Source organism: Crotalus tigris, unplaced genomic scaffold (assembly GCF_016545835.1).
Source record: "Crotalus tigris isolate CLP2741 ecotype Arizona unplaced genomic scaffold, ASM1654583v1 scf7180000024434.2432810, whole genome shotgun sequence".
NCBI classification, from domain to species: Eukaryota; Metazoa; Chordata; class Lepidosauria; order Squamata; family Viperidae; genus Crotalus; species Crotalus tigris.
This window is the reverse complement of record NW_024100603.1, coordinates 334,434-349,683: the sequence shown is the minus strand read 5'-3', so window position 1 is coordinate 349,683 and position 15,250 is coordinate 334,434. Positions and strand designations below refer to the sequence as shown.

The window sequence follows — 15,250 nt, the reverse complement described above, 5'->3', positions numbered from 1 at the left end:
TGGCACTGTGCCACAAGGCCTAGACAGGCAGTTCTAGTGAACTGTCTGGCTGTTTTTTGCCATTGCTGTGGTTCAGAGCGAGGGTCATTTTCCCATCTGACAACTAGATCTGCATGTTTGGGTTCCCCCCACTTCTGGATATCCCTTGTCCGGATTATCTAGATTGCAATGGCAGACAATTCCTCACCCCAGGCATCACAAGGCTCTGGTATTCCCCCCCATACAGACAAAGCGCAGATCAACTGATTTGGATGCGGGGGGGGGGGGAGAAAAGAGCGAAGACAAAGCATTTATCTACCAAAGAGTCCTCCAAGGCAGCTGAGCAAGAGGCCTCGAGGAGACACCAGGCGCTGGAGAGGGAATTCTCCAAAGCCCAAAGGCTCATGTCTAGTGAAGCTGAAGTGGTTCCCCCCGTTCCATTGGACTCTTCTCCATTTGAGCCTCCATTTACACCTTCCCATGATGCCCCTAGGGCATGGTCTCCTCAGGGGGAAACTGAACAGGTTGGTCCCCCTCACTCATCATCCTCATCTACACAACAGGGTCCTGAAGCCACGTATGCCCCAACTGAGGCTGGGGTCAATTCTAGAGACCAACAGAACATGTGGTCAGAACAATTTCAGGCATTTATGCAACATGCATTTATGCAATTTATGTCATCCTCTAGGAGTCAACCACATTTGCAACCTCCATGGCCTCCATCCATACCACCTTCTCAAGTGGGACGTGCCACAGTCCCCGGTTCCGGTGTCTCCGAGACTTCCTCCCAGTTAGGAGAGGAGGGGTCAGTGGATCTGGAGATAGCTGACACGCCCATGTCAGAGGATGAGGCAGTGCCTGAATAAGCGCCAACTTCGGGGCTTTTTGACCCATCTCTTTTCAGGTCTCTACTTATGAAGGCCTGTACCACGGCCAACCTCACTTTACAGGAAGACAAACCTTCCACCTCCACTAGCCAAGAGTCTAACCCTTTGTTTACAGAACAGGTTGTGGAGGAGAAACAGATTCCTTGTCCGCATGTCTTGCGTACTACGGTGGAGAAACAGTGGTCATCTCTGGCTACTTTGCCTTCTCCCAATAGTACAGAGAAGAAACTGTTCAATGTTTCTTCCTCATTTGTTTCCCTCTGAGATGTGCCTTCTGTGGACACTCCTTTAACTTCTTTGTTTTCCACATCTGCTATTCCAGGGATATGGCTGAAGCCCTGAAGACGGAGGACAAGAAGTTTGAGTTCTCTCTTCGTCGAGCTCACCAATCCTCGGCCTGGGCGATCAGGGCTGTGACTTCATCTTTTTCACAAGGGCATCAATCATGTGGCTCCGCAAACTCCAGGCAGTCGTTCCCCCGATCAGGTTCGGACACATCAGACACTAGGAAAGCTAGTGGCAGCGTCAGAGTACATGGCAGACGCTTCTCTTCATTCGGCCAGGTATTCTGCTAGATCCATTGCAGCCACAGTTGCTTCTCGCAGACTACTGTGGCTGAAACAGTGGCGGACTGACTTAAAGTCCAAGTGGCGTCTGTCGACGTCCAAGTACAGTAGTACATACCTATTCGGTTCAGTCCTCGAACCACACATAATTAAGGGCAAGGACAAACGTAAGATCCTGGCACACTCATCCAAAAGGTCGGATAGGCGGCCCCAGCATGAGTTTCGTTGGGAGGTCACCACCACCGACTCTTGAGTCAGAGAGACCATAAGACACAGACTCGCTCTAGAGTTTTATTCACCTCCCCCAGATCGTTTCATACAGTGCCCAGTGTCACGAAACACAACCAAGGCAGAATTAGTAGCCACGGCCATTTCCCATTTGGTAGAAATCAAGGCAATAGAGCCTGTACCACAGGAACAGGAAAGAGAGGGGTTTTACTCCATTCTGTTCGTGGTTCCCAAAGCCTCAGGGGCATGGAGGGCGATACTGGACTTAAAGGGTCTGAATTACTTCTTGACCTACAGAAGGTTCAAGATGCAGTCCCTAAAGTCCATTCTGGCCAGCATCAGGAAAGGGGACTTTCTCTCCTCCATAGATCTGACAGAGGCATACTTACACATTCCGATACTTCCAGACCACTGCAGGTTCCTTCGGTTTTGTTATGCACATCGGCATTACCAATACAGAGCCCTTCCCTTTGGCCTCTCTTCAGCCCCAAGGGTCTTCACAAAAGTTTTGGTAGTATTGGCGGCCCATCTCAGGATGATGCCAGTGCACGTACAGTGCTATCTAGATGATATCCTAGTGCAGTCCAGTTCCTTCCAGTTGGCTCAGTCAGACCTGGAAATCACGATACATACTCTTCAGGTTTACGGGTTCTCCATGGACTTCAAAAAGAGCCACATGATCCCCACAAAGCGCCTCCTTCATCTAGGGGCAATTATAGATTCAGATCTTTGCAAGGTTTATCTTTCACAGGAGCGTCGGGTCAGCATCCGAAAGCTCGTGCACCAGGTTCGGAGAGAGAAAACAGTGCCTCTGGTCCGGCTCTCTCAACTCCTGGGAAAGATGGTTTCTTGCATGGGGATCATTCCGTGGGTCAGACTTCACTCCAGAAGCCAGTGGTTCCTCCTTCCCTTCCAGAAACGGAACCTCAGTTCATCCACCAGAAAGGTCAGGGTTCCTCATCACACTCTGTTGTCTCTTCTATTGTGGGCTTCATCTGCAATGTTCAAGGGGACCGTTTTCAAGGAACCTCTCAGGCTCACCTTGACTACAGATGCCAGTCTGTTCGGTTGAGGTGCCCATCTTCAGACTCATCTTGCTCAGGGACAGTGGTCCCGATCGGATCTAGCCCACAACATAAATTGGCTCGAACTCAGAGCCATACACTTAGCTCTCCGTCGGTTTTCCTCCCTAGTGACGGGACAGCACGTCCTGATCCTGACAGACAACGTGGCAGCCAAGGCTCACGTCAAGAAACAGGGAGGGACCAGGTCCTGGTCACTCATGCAGGAGGCCTTGGAGTTGGGTCTGTGGACAGAGTCCACTCTGGGTTCCATCAGGGCGGAACACATATCGGGGGAAGCAAATTGACAAGCAGATTCCCTGAGCAGGGTCACAGTAGACCACTCAGAGTGGCGACTGGACCCGGAACTGTTCAGGGAAATCTCTGCCAGGTTTGGCCATCCACATCTGGATCTCTTTGCCTCCCCGATCAACGCCCAACTCTCCAGGTTCTTCTCCAGTTTCCAACAAGGGTGGAGGGGACGGACGCCCTCCGGTGCAAGTGGCCAGGGGGGGCTGCTCTATGCCTTTCCTCCCCTCCTGTTGTTACAGGCAACCATTCACAAACTGATTCAGGAAAGGGCAGAGATAATCTTAATTGCTCCACATTGGCCAAGGTGTCCGTGGTTTGCAGACCTTGTGGATCTATCGCTCTTGCCACCATGCAGGATTCCCCCGGACCGAGTGGCTCTCAGCCAGGGGAATCTTCAGCATCCAGATCCACAGTGGCTCCAGTTGGCCTCCTGGCACTTGAGCGGGAAAGTTTAGCTAGGCAATCCTATTCGTCCGGCGTGATCTCGATAATCCATGCCTCAAGGCACCCCTCGACTACTAGGATTTATGACGCCACGTGGAAGAACTTCTGCACGTGGTGCACTAAGCAGCAGCTCAGGCAATTATCGGTCACCATTCCCAACATTTTGGAATATCTTTTGGATGGTATGAATAAGGGTTTATCACCCAGTACCATCCGCAGACAGGTTGCGGCCTTGCAAACGGTCCTTACCTGTGACAACCTGGTTCCTTGCATCATCCGGCTGTAAGCGCCTTTCTCAAGGGGGCGGTTAACGCCAGACTACCTGTGATCCATCGTTATCCCTCTTGGGACTTACCCAGGGTGTTACAAGCCCTGACTTCTCCGCCGTTTGAGCCCCTCAGGTCTTGGTTCACTTCATTTTCTTTCCTTAAAAGTAGCATTCTTGGTGGCTATCATATCGGCCAGACGGATTTCGGAATTGGCTGCACTCTCAGTTCGGAGTGATTTGTCTATCTTTTTTGAGGATAGGGTGGTCCTTCGTTTGGACCCTTCCTTTGTCCCAAAGGTTAACATTTGGTTTCATAGGTCACAGGAACTAGTTCCTCCAGATTTTTGTCCTAATCCGTCACATCATCTGGAGAGACAATGGCATAAGTTGGACGTGCGCAGGGCTCTGCGTCATTATGGTAAGCGGACCTCGGCCTTTCGTAAATCAGAGGCCTTGTTCGTGTCTTTTCAGCCCTCTGCCATGGGTCAGAAGGTATCCTCTTCGACCATTGGTAGATGGATCAGGGCATGTATTGCTCGGGCCTATCTTTCTTAGTCACTTCCAGTTCCTAGGCATATCACCGCTCACTCGACACGCAGCGCAGCTGCGTCTGCGGCCTGGTCCACTCAGGCATCGGTCGAGATTTGTAGGGCAGTGACCTGGTCCTCCCTTTCTTCTTTTGTGAAACATTACAAGATTGATAAGTTTGCTGCGGTGGATGCCTCGTTTGGTAGGAGAGTTCTACAGCTAGTAGTTTCTTTTCAGGGGACACAAGCCTAGACTTTTCCCTCCCCGTAGGGACATGAAGGGCTTTGGTATGTCCCACCGTGGATTCTACATTCATCATGCTGGAGAAGGGGCGTTGTCTTACCTGAACACCTTTTCTCAGCATGATGATGTAGAATCCACACCCTCCCTTAAGGCAGTCCAGGCAGGTGTCATGTTAATTGGAGCCATTGCATCAGACTTCGTCATGGATGCTTCGCCTCATCAATAACTGGAGGACACTCCCAGAGGGAGGCATGGCTAAAGTTCTGACTTAGTCTCATCTGAGCAAGAAGGCTGAGATTACCCAACGGTGGATTCTACATCATCATGCTGAGAAAAGGCGTTCAGGTAAGACAACGCCCCTTTTCATTGAGGGCCGCATCAGCATTATGTTTGCCTTTGGGGATGTGGGTGTGGCCTACTGGGTGGGTGTGGATGAAGTGGTTGTGGCCTACTGGGTGGGCATGGCCAGCTCTACATCGTTCGCGTCAAGAGTGCCTGTGGGGGCCTGTGCAGGAGTGGGACAGATCTGAGGATCTCTTGCAGAAGGGGGTGGGACTGGGGCAAGTGCCAAGGCATGGTCCATTTCTTCATTCCTTACAAAGGGTGACACCTCCCCAGCATGCACCCAAGGGGTGGGCTGACGCGGCAGGGGCTGGTTCCTCGCTGTTTCTAGATGGCCTTGTGAGCTAAGACTGATGCGTTTTAGCATAGATAGCCACCACAAAATTGTACATTGGCTCCCGGCCGGCCAGGGCCAAGGCAGCGGGGGTCGTTCCCTCACTGTTTCCAGGATGGCTTTGCGGGCCACATGAAACCACTTTGTGGGCCGCATCCGGCCCCCGAGCCTGGTGTTTGACATGTCTGTAATATACAGTAATTCTGTACTGACAATGAAAAGTCCTTTAAAGAGTCTCTGAATGAGAGTCTTTCTGAAAATTCAGAATAGACTTATGGTTCCTGCGAGAAGATAGGATAAAACAGAAATGCAATAGGGAAAGATTGCCCTAAGAATTGTTTTTTGCTTTTCCTAATAGTATACAGAAGATTGTTGGCTTTTTCAATTAATTCATTGTTATTTTATTAAGGTTATGGCTTTCTACAAAATAACTTTGTTATATACTACAGATCTATTCAAGCAACAGTTATCAATTGTGATGAGAGAAAAAAAGATGAAACATGTATCTCAATTTATCACAGCCCATCCTTTCATCAGATACAAATACAGAAGGCATCGAGTCATTATGTCACAATGCATTTAATTCCTCCCTACCCACCCCATGCCAGAGGTCTGTGTATTAGCTTCTTCTATTATCTTGGTGGTGGTACAGTAGTTAGAATGCAATATTGCAGGTTAACTCTGCCCACTGCCAGGAGTTTGATCCTGACGGGGCTCAAGGTTGACTCAGCCTTCCATCCTTCTGAAGTTGGTAAAATAAGGATCCAGATTGTTGGGGGCAATGTGCTAACATTATAAACTGCTTAGATAGTGCTGTAAAGTACTGTGAAGCAATATATAAGTTTAAGTGCTATTGCTATCTTTTATTCTATTACCACAAATGTCATACATCCAAACATCACTAATGCATTGTTGAAGTTTGCAAGTACTATATTTTCAGAGCAATGTGAACGTCACTTTTTATAACCTGTACCAAGTTACATTTGTACTGTGCAGAAAATGACTTAAAGAGTTGCAAAAAGCATGAAGCGGTTTCATTGGGGACATAACCTGAATCAAAATGTTCACTCCAATTCAGATTAAATGCAGAGTATGTTGAGGTGGAAGGTTGTATGCCCCTTACTATATTTTTAAAAAGATTTTAGTACCTGAGCTTTACTATACTGATAAATTTTATTGGAATGGAGTCTTTATAGAATTTTAAGTTTTTTCCCCTGCAACTATAGTTCTATTGCTGTACAGTATTTTGCACTTATACCTTACTTGAAAATTATATCAGAATATATGTTTGGTGTTTATTATCACCTGCAACAAAAGTTAGGATAGCCAGGTCCCAATATAAAAGAAGATCTCTTATGTCTATTCTTTCCTAGCCACGAATACACATGCCTAAAGATGGATTCCAACTTACATCTTCTGGATACCAAGCATGGCTAAAGCAGGTTGGACTGTATTACTGTTTCTTATTTATGGTTAGAATTTGCACTAGAAACATGTGCTTGTTTCATTATTAAAATATATACAGAATTTAACTCTTATTCTGTAATCAAATACCAGTGCTATTTCTATATTCACGTGCATTTTGTGTCTGCATGCTGTGTACATTTCCACTTCTCATGAGTAAAAGTTCAAACAAGGATCATCAGAAGGGAGAGTGGAACAATACCTAGAAAGATGGGAAACAACAACTTAAATTGCCGAATTAAAATTAACCTTCAAGTGTGAAGATCTACAGTGGTGGTAATAACAGGGAGGGCAATGGGTTAATACACAGGAGACTTACATCTAGAGCCTAATTCAGATTTGATTGGGTAAAACAAGTGTGGACATTTGCTCATATCCCATAACAATCCTGCAGTTTGACACAATCTGACACTATTGGGAGTCCCTGCTCAGACGTAGTCTAGTGCTATATTACTTTGGTGATTATTAAAGGCCAAGCTTTAGATGTTTCGGCACTCTGGCTCTAGCAATTGCTGTCAGCATCTTAAAACAAATCTAGTATAACAATTCTCCCCAAAGAATCCTGTTTTAAACTTTGCATGTGTGACACATGCATGCTTGTGGTAGTAATTTTTGTGGGAAAATGCAGTAGAGATGAAAAGTTAACACCTTTGTTGAAAGTAGGAATTATGTCATGGTATTGAAAAAGTAAATGAAGATAAACTACATACTATGCTTATAGTTAGAGTAATGAACATTGTGCTGAAATAAATGTCTCTTTGGAGTTCTGATAGAGCAAACTACATTGAAAAATCCACTAAATAAGGGGTGTCAAACTCACAATGTCACATGACGTGTTGCGACGTATCATGACTTTTTTCCATTGCTGCCAATGGGGTGGGGGCGGTTTCAGCATGATACATCCAGCCCACAGGCGGGCAGTTTGACACCCCTGCATTAAATTAAGCAGGATATAAAATAAAATTAAACATACTTTTAAAAGAAAGGGTAGAATTTTGAATGTTTCAGTGATTTTTTATATTTTTATATGTGGCTGTAGAATCAGACTGAAGATCCAATTATTGAATGTGTAAAATCTGATGGAATGTTACGAAGAATTGCCAAGGGAATGTGAGATTTGCTCTTTCAAAAATAGAATCTAGTAATAATAAAATTTAAATGAAGTGTCCCAAAGATGCTTTTTCATGAGGCAACTGTAGTTTCTTGACTTTTCAAGAAAGTCCAGTTGCCTTGTGAAAAAGCACCTTTGGGATAACTATGACCTGGATGACTGAGAATCTCCATAGACATTTAAATGAAGTGTATATATACCTTACCTGAAAAGAGAGACAAACCTTCAAATTGAGCTCACTTCCTCATGAGTACATGGATACGTTCCTGCTATTTTCTTTGTAACAATAGAGGAAGTAGTTTACCACTGTGTTTCTCTGGAATATTTTCTCGGCATCCCAGTCTAGCATTCTCTAACTAACTCCTAGTCAAGAATTAACTAGGCTTGATTCTGTTTAACTTTCTCAACCGGTGCTGCTACCTGCTGAGCCATAGTGCACGTAATCATTATCTTATATGTTATAGTACAGAAGAAACAAATGTATTAATTCAATATGTTTTTATTCTATAACTAGGATAGAATAGCTAAGAGTTAATCATGTAATAATTTAGTCATGTTATTTCTTTTCAAGACTATTTTTGCATAAATCAGTAAGATCAGAAAAAGGTTTAAAACATGGAATATGAATTTGCCTGTTTAAATTAATCAGGTTAAATCATAGTTGAAGTCTTTATATTTCCTGACTTTATGATCATATTACTTGCCTAAGCTACATTTTTATAAGAGTAGGTGTCACTGAGTTTATCCATTCATCATTATACTCCAATAATGGTGATACTCCAATAACGCTTAACAGAAACTTTAATACATGGTTTACAGCTGAATATGTTATTTTTCCTATTCTTTTCAAAGTCTTTACCCTCTGAGTGAGTAATGGCAGTAACTCATGCACCTTTACCATGTATTAAATGCAGTATTTCTGGGGAGTTATTTTTATAGCTGGAGAAAAAGCAATATGCCAAGGATTCTACATCCTCATATTGATCCAAAATAAATGAGTAAATAAGGTTGAAATTATTTGCAGTATTTTATTTGCAGTGTGGATAGTTTTCCTTCTCTTTCAGGTATTTTTCAGCAATGACTGCTAGTGTTTCTAAAATAAATATGTTGCTTTTTCTTGTATACCTGTTCTTTGTCCCCTTCTTTAAATTGGCTTTGTTTTTTAAATTGTTATGTGGCAGAATATAATCAGCAGAATTGAATTATGATATGAAGAAAATATTAGAAAGAAAATGCTATTAAAAAGTAACATTGTAGCAAATCTTTTAGCTTTAGCAAAATCTTGGTTTATGTGCAAACTGTTTTCCAAATTATTTCTTTCACTGGCAGTAGTGTTTTCCCTTTGCATTACTTTCTATTGATCTAGTGTCTGATTTATACATTAAATATAAGTAGCTTAGTAAAAGTGATCTTATGACTAATTTATATTATAAATAAAAATGAAACAAAATGGATTCCTGCAAGGCTGGTCATGCAGTGAAATAGTAATAAAGCTGACCGTTTTATTGAAAAAATAATTGAATAGATTAAATAATTTTAGCAACCTAAATTCAGAATAACTGTTGAGCAGAAGCTGTGAAGGGTCAGTCATATTACTATTACTACTCTTGTAGGCTTTTACAGAGAGAGGTATACTAAAATGAAGAGTAGTTGTGACCGGTGAACAAATTTTGTCCTTTTGTTTTATGAGCATAAGCTTTGGAGAGAAATAGATGTCTATGCTTCTTTTTAAGATTTTGATCTTGACTTTTTCCTTCCAATGAATGCCTGGTCCATTGAGCAGTAACATTCCATCCTCAGCATGGTAATATATTTTTTTAACAGTAAAATTGTTATGCTTTTTCATAGTTTAAAAGATGCTTGCTTTTTCTTTGCCCAATCATTTAAAAATTTGATTATTGAGTTATGAAATGATAGGTTTCATTCAGACATGATAGCAAGCAATGAAATTCAACTATTGTTCATTTTAAATGTCTGAATGGACATGGACTACCAAATAGCAAATGTGACAATAGTTGGATGGGCAGAAAATATAAAAAAGAAAAAAAGGGTAAAAAGGAAGAAAAGAGGAGGAGGGGGAAAGAGAAAGTATATAAAAAAGGAAACAAAGCAAAACAAAAGAAACATAGAAAGAAATATCTTCCCCCTTCATAAAGACAAATAGAAATATTTTCACTAAATCAACATCTTTTCTAATATTTCAGTCAGTCTTCATCCCATATCTCCTGTTTTATCTGTTGGCAAATAATAAAATCTCATCTTCGAATTTTAAGCAGCAAAAGTCCATTAAGAGATTCCAGAGGGAAAAATATATGTATTTCATTCCTTTATATTATTTACTAAATTTATATCACCCCTCTTGCCTAGAGATGGCTGTACTTTATACAATATCTTGCCATTTTCTCCAAAAATACAAAGAAAAAAAATCTACTATATCTCATCTTGTATCTTTAAACAAATCTGTAAATTATTCAGATAAAAAAATCCATTAAAAACTACTAGAATCAATACATTAAAATAATCCCTTCAAATGATGTCCCACAAATTAATTTCTTCACTTCATCTTCTCTCAATTTTAAAATAATCAATCACTTTCTCTAAAAATACAGCAAAACTCTCTTCCTATATTTGTCTATAAACAAATCTTTAAAGTTTCATCATTCAGTTTTAGTCAAGAAAACACATTAAAAGCTGTTTAAAAAAGAGGATCATATATAGTTTAACCTTGATCAACTAAGCCAACTTCTTCGTTTTAGTTTTAAAAGTCTTAATTATTTCTTTTAAGTAACGTTGGAAAAGCTGATAGCTTCTCTCTTTTCTTTTTCTCAGGAAATAATATAGTGTATGTCTTTTGTAAATCCAAAGTAAAAAAAATTGTCCAGTTAAAATCCACATATCTAAGTCACTCTTCTGGTTTATTATTTGTTTACCTTTTAACTATTAAAACCTCAGTAGGTTTCATTTGTAGGTCTTGTATAACATATTTGTCAACATCATTCTTATATCATGTCAATTTTAAATCCATATCCTAAACAGCCTGATTCTCAGTTATATCAGCAGTAACTCTGGTCTCTCTTCCACTTTTAGAGGACTTTTAGAAAAGTCTAAAGCGAGTGTGACCAACCTTTGGCCCATGGGCCTCCTGCAGTTCTGGACAGCTAGTAATGCGGCCCTTTAAGTTCATACACTTTTAAAATTATAGTGATTTTTAGTGATATTTACATACCATAGTATATATTTTATATATGGCCCAAGACCATTCCTTTTCATTTAGTGCAGTCCAGACCATGTTGGATAGCCATGGTCTAAAGGACATTATTTTGGGTTCATTGTTGCCAAATATCCTTAAATTCTTCCAGAATTAATATATTTTCTTCATTCTGGGGAAGTAAGAATTCTCCTTTAATACAATCTTTTAAGCCTTTATGGCTGTCTCTAGTAACTAGCCTTCAAAATCTCATCATGTTTTGCTCTCATCTAAAACATTTTCCCAGGAAGTGATTTCTTACACTTAAATTCAAATCTTCATATATACTTAATATATTTTTAAACAAACTACAGGAAGTATTCTTATAACTTTTCCAAAATCTTGTTTCTAATCAATCTGGCCCCATAGTCCATTTAAAAACTTTCCAGAATCAACATTCTAGTCACCCTTTCACTGCTTATTTCTAAGTAACATTTTTCTTTAAGTTTGAAACTTATATAAATCTTCTTTTGCTGCGGGTTGGAAGAAAATCACCCATTGTAATAAAACTTGTCCTTCTGGAGGTTCTTAATGTCCAAAAAAGCAGGTTACATTTGCAGTTTCCAATAAAAGTGATGAAGAGGGGAATTGGGCTAACTCGGTGTCTTTTTGAAAGGCTCTGAACTGTGGTTTGGGCAAAGCTGTCTCTCCTGACTCCCAGAGCTCTAAAATCTTCTGAAGACCACCTATCACTGGGAGCATCTGTAAGAAGTACTTTGAGCAATCCAAGGTCCTCTCCTGTATCTGGGGAGAAACTTAGAGAGCTAGTTCCTTCACCTGCTCCACTTTCCACCATGATTGTCAGCTCCACTAAAAGTGAAGCCATCTTAGTCTGCCATTGCTTCCCTGGGGAGCGTCTCATATAATTTCCTGTAACTTTAAGTCTGTTCACTTGTACGCCATTGCACATCCTTTTCATCATTTATTCCTTCTTCCCATTCAAAACCTCTTCATTTATTCCACTCTTTACCCAGATAAATGCTGAGTATTTGCTTTCATCTATTGCCTGCTCTTGCTGTCACTCTGGGGAGGAAGGGTAATCTATCTTCATCCCTGTCTACCACACCAATCTTCTCAGTCACTATCAGATCACCCAAAGGACAAGTTCTACCCCCCCTCCCCAGTTCCTCCCTACTTACTCTATTTTCATCCAGGAGCATAGTTGGATGGATCTTTCATCCTTTGCCCTCCACAGCATTCTTCTACCTCTGCCCTGTTCTGCCATTTTCATTGCTGTAGTTCTCAGTCTGTATTCATTCCATTTTCTAAATCCCCCACAATATTACCTTCTGACTTTACGACACTTCCTCAATTATTCCCATCTTATTCTTCCTTTATCCTACAATCTTTCCCTTAATTATTTTCCTTTTCCTTTTAAAACTCCCAGGTTTACTGTTCTTTTTATTTCAACTCTTCCCAAATAATCCTGTATTTCGGTTTTCCTTCTACTTGTGTCTTTTGATCCTCTAACCACAGTGGCCTACCTTCTCTCTAGCACTTTCTTGATCTCCTTCAGGATTCCTTAATTTTTCCAAACATTCATTCTATTCTTCCATTCTTCCTCTTTCAAATCCTCCTACTACAACTAACAATCTTCTCTCCCTGTTTTGATTTTAATTATTCCCATTTATATCTCCTTTTGTCTTTGTATGCATGAGTGTGCTCAGTCTTTCTCAGTCCTCTTTTTTGGATCACAGCCTGGGATGCAAAGAGAGCGAATTTGGGCTTCCAGCTTCTTTTTCAGTTGTGACTTCTCAGATTACCATGATTCTGTGGAAGATATTCTCCTTTTCCACATGTTTGCAACCTTTGCTGCCCAACTTTTCCAACATAGCATAATTCAGTGGTCTCTGCATGTTATCCCTCCAGCTAGCAGATCAATTTTGTATCATCTGTTCCCTTTGTTTCCTCCATTTTTCTGTCATTTGCCCCCTTTAGCTAAGATTGTATCATTCTCTTTCACACTTAGTATTTGAAAGTATTTTTTATACTATTAGCCTTCAATCCCCAAATACTGGTTCTTAGTATCTAGCTAAAGCAATTTCCTTTCCTGTAGTGCCTGCTTAAAGTTGCCTATAAACTCCTTGGTGATAGGTTTTTCAGTGTAAACATCACTACACTTTTTTCAAGAAAAAAGAGAGGTAGTCCTAGTTTTGTGACTGCCATATTTGATGATTATTCACAGTTACGACTGCAATGAAGAAGTATGACCATTCCTCACATTTATGACTTTTGCAGGTCTGTAAAGCAAAGAAAAGCTAAAGTAAGACCATAAGCACAATTGCAGTTTTACTTAGTGACAGCTTCACTTAATAACTGAGTTGCCAATACTAGTTGTGGTAGCTAAAGGATCTACCTGTACATACTTCCCACAGGTCACCAAATCCACATTTTGCATTTGGAGATTTTTTTTTCTATCACTTATTAAAGACAATAAAACGGGCAGCTTTGTATTCCATTAAATGATGGGTGTGATTGTTGCATATTCCATGCACAACTTTGAGTGTGGTAGTATGTTACATTTTTAAAATACCTGTTTAGACAGACATGTCCATATAAGTCTCCAATGATATAGTAACTAGAGTAAAAATTAGGTTTTTTAGAATGTGTTATATAAGATTGCTTTTTTATATCTCTTTCCAATATTTTATCCAGTAGATGATATACTGTCATTTAGCAATTGCCGAACTAAGGGATTGTAATTTGGCTGAGACAATCTGGTAGGGCTAGAGTTTAGTTGTGTTTTTTAATTAGATATTGTGAGCGCTCACTGACTGTAAAAATAACTACAACTTTATGCTATCAGTTAAACAAGTATTATCAGAGGGATTAGTAAATGCAGTTGTAGTGAGTCAGCTGAAGAACTGGGTAAAAATCCACAATATATTTTGTGGTGAATAATTCCATAAAAGTTTATAACTACTTTTCCTTCTCTTTTTTTAAAGATATATTTCATAAGTAATGGGGACAATTTCACATGAAGCATGCTTGAGAAAGGCCTCAAGCCTGTTAGAAGGTAGAAAGAAACATGCTTCTTGGGCCTGTGCAAATTATTCAATGAAGTGTTTCTCAAAGCAGCTATTTGCAGGCTAAGCCCGTCTGCTTCGAGGCCCTTCTGAAATCTTTTGGGTGCATATGCGCATGCCTGGAAAATACTTCCACGGGGATAATTAGTTTAATCAGGGAAAAACACAGTACTAGGAAAAAAATGTCTACTTGAACTTCCTATCATTTCAGGCTAAAGTCTTATTTTTAAAAAACAAAACAAAAACCACACTAAACGCTGAGAACAATAACAATTCTCGAGGAGGCCTTAAGAGTAGTAACTATTCCCTTTATCTCACATTTGTTGTGTCCCCCCCCCACCCTCAGTTCTTGGATTTAGACTGCAAGCTTCTTTTGTGGGAGCCTCTTCTTGTTTTTGCTTATGAATTATTTAATTGATACTGTTTAAGAAGTAAAATATATTTGTTATTTATGTTAACCCTTCTTGAATATGTAATTTTTTCCACACATTTTCTTGATCCAATATTTTTAAAACCTATTAAAAGTAACACAATCCAGAGCTTTGTGATCAATTTGGCAGTTTAAAATGATAAATTTCAGAAAATCTGTTTGTAGCTCTTAAATATAATATGATCATAATTGATAATTCTGTAATGTATATTAGATTAAAGACCAAATTATTTACAGAATTCCTTGAAATCATACATGTCTTTTATTCCCCCCCCAATAATTTAAAATCTAAGGAATCATACATTAATTACAGAATTTTGTATAGTCTTCATTGAATTCTTTCTGACAAGTTTTATTTGTGCTATTTTCACATTTACTTACCTACTTATTAGGAGTTGTGCCCACAGTTTGCAAAAAAGTTATTGAATATTTTCCAAAAATTCCATAACAGACCACAGCATAGTGCAGATTTGTATATATTTATTGTAATTTGGTCTCTGAATTAGTGTAGGAATTTAGTTTACTTACATAATGGATAGCTTCTATATATAGCCAATAAATAAAAGTACTGTGACTCACTAGATTCTCCAATTCTAATATCCTTCTAACTTTTCTACCAGGATTGTGTCTCACAGGCCCAATTACTATGGTTTTACTCGTTCCAGAATTTGATGATAAGAGAAATTTTGCAAATTGTTATCACTTGTGCTGCTTTGTGAAACATTGGAAGAATTTGTTTGTGCTTTTATGTAGCTGATTGATGCACAGTTTTATTTTATC

The 15,250-nt window shown here is 40.1% G+C and overlaps 1 protein-coding gene across 21 annotated transcripts in view; it reads left to right on the top strand.

Annotated features, from left to right (window-relative positions):
- Positions 1-15,250, top strand: part of BTRC (beta-transducin repeat containing E3 ubiquitin protein ligase) — a 181,313-nt gene that overhangs the window by 18,665 nt on the left and 147,398 nt on the right. For 11 of the 21 annotated variants that reach the window (XM_039331202.1, XM_039331201.1, XM_039331194.1 and 8 more), the window contains one exon: positions 6,566-6,634. The exons of 7 other annotated variants lie outside the window; for them this stretch is intronic. In XM_039331202.1, the coding sequence (XP_039187136.1) occupies positions 6,566-6,634 (69 nt within the window). Of the gene's footprint in view, positions 1-5,641; positions 5,803-6,565; positions 6,635-15,250 lie in introns of those variants that run through there. 3 more of the 21 variants (XM_039331196.1, XM_039331195.1, XM_039331204.1) reach the window with 1 other exon arrangement.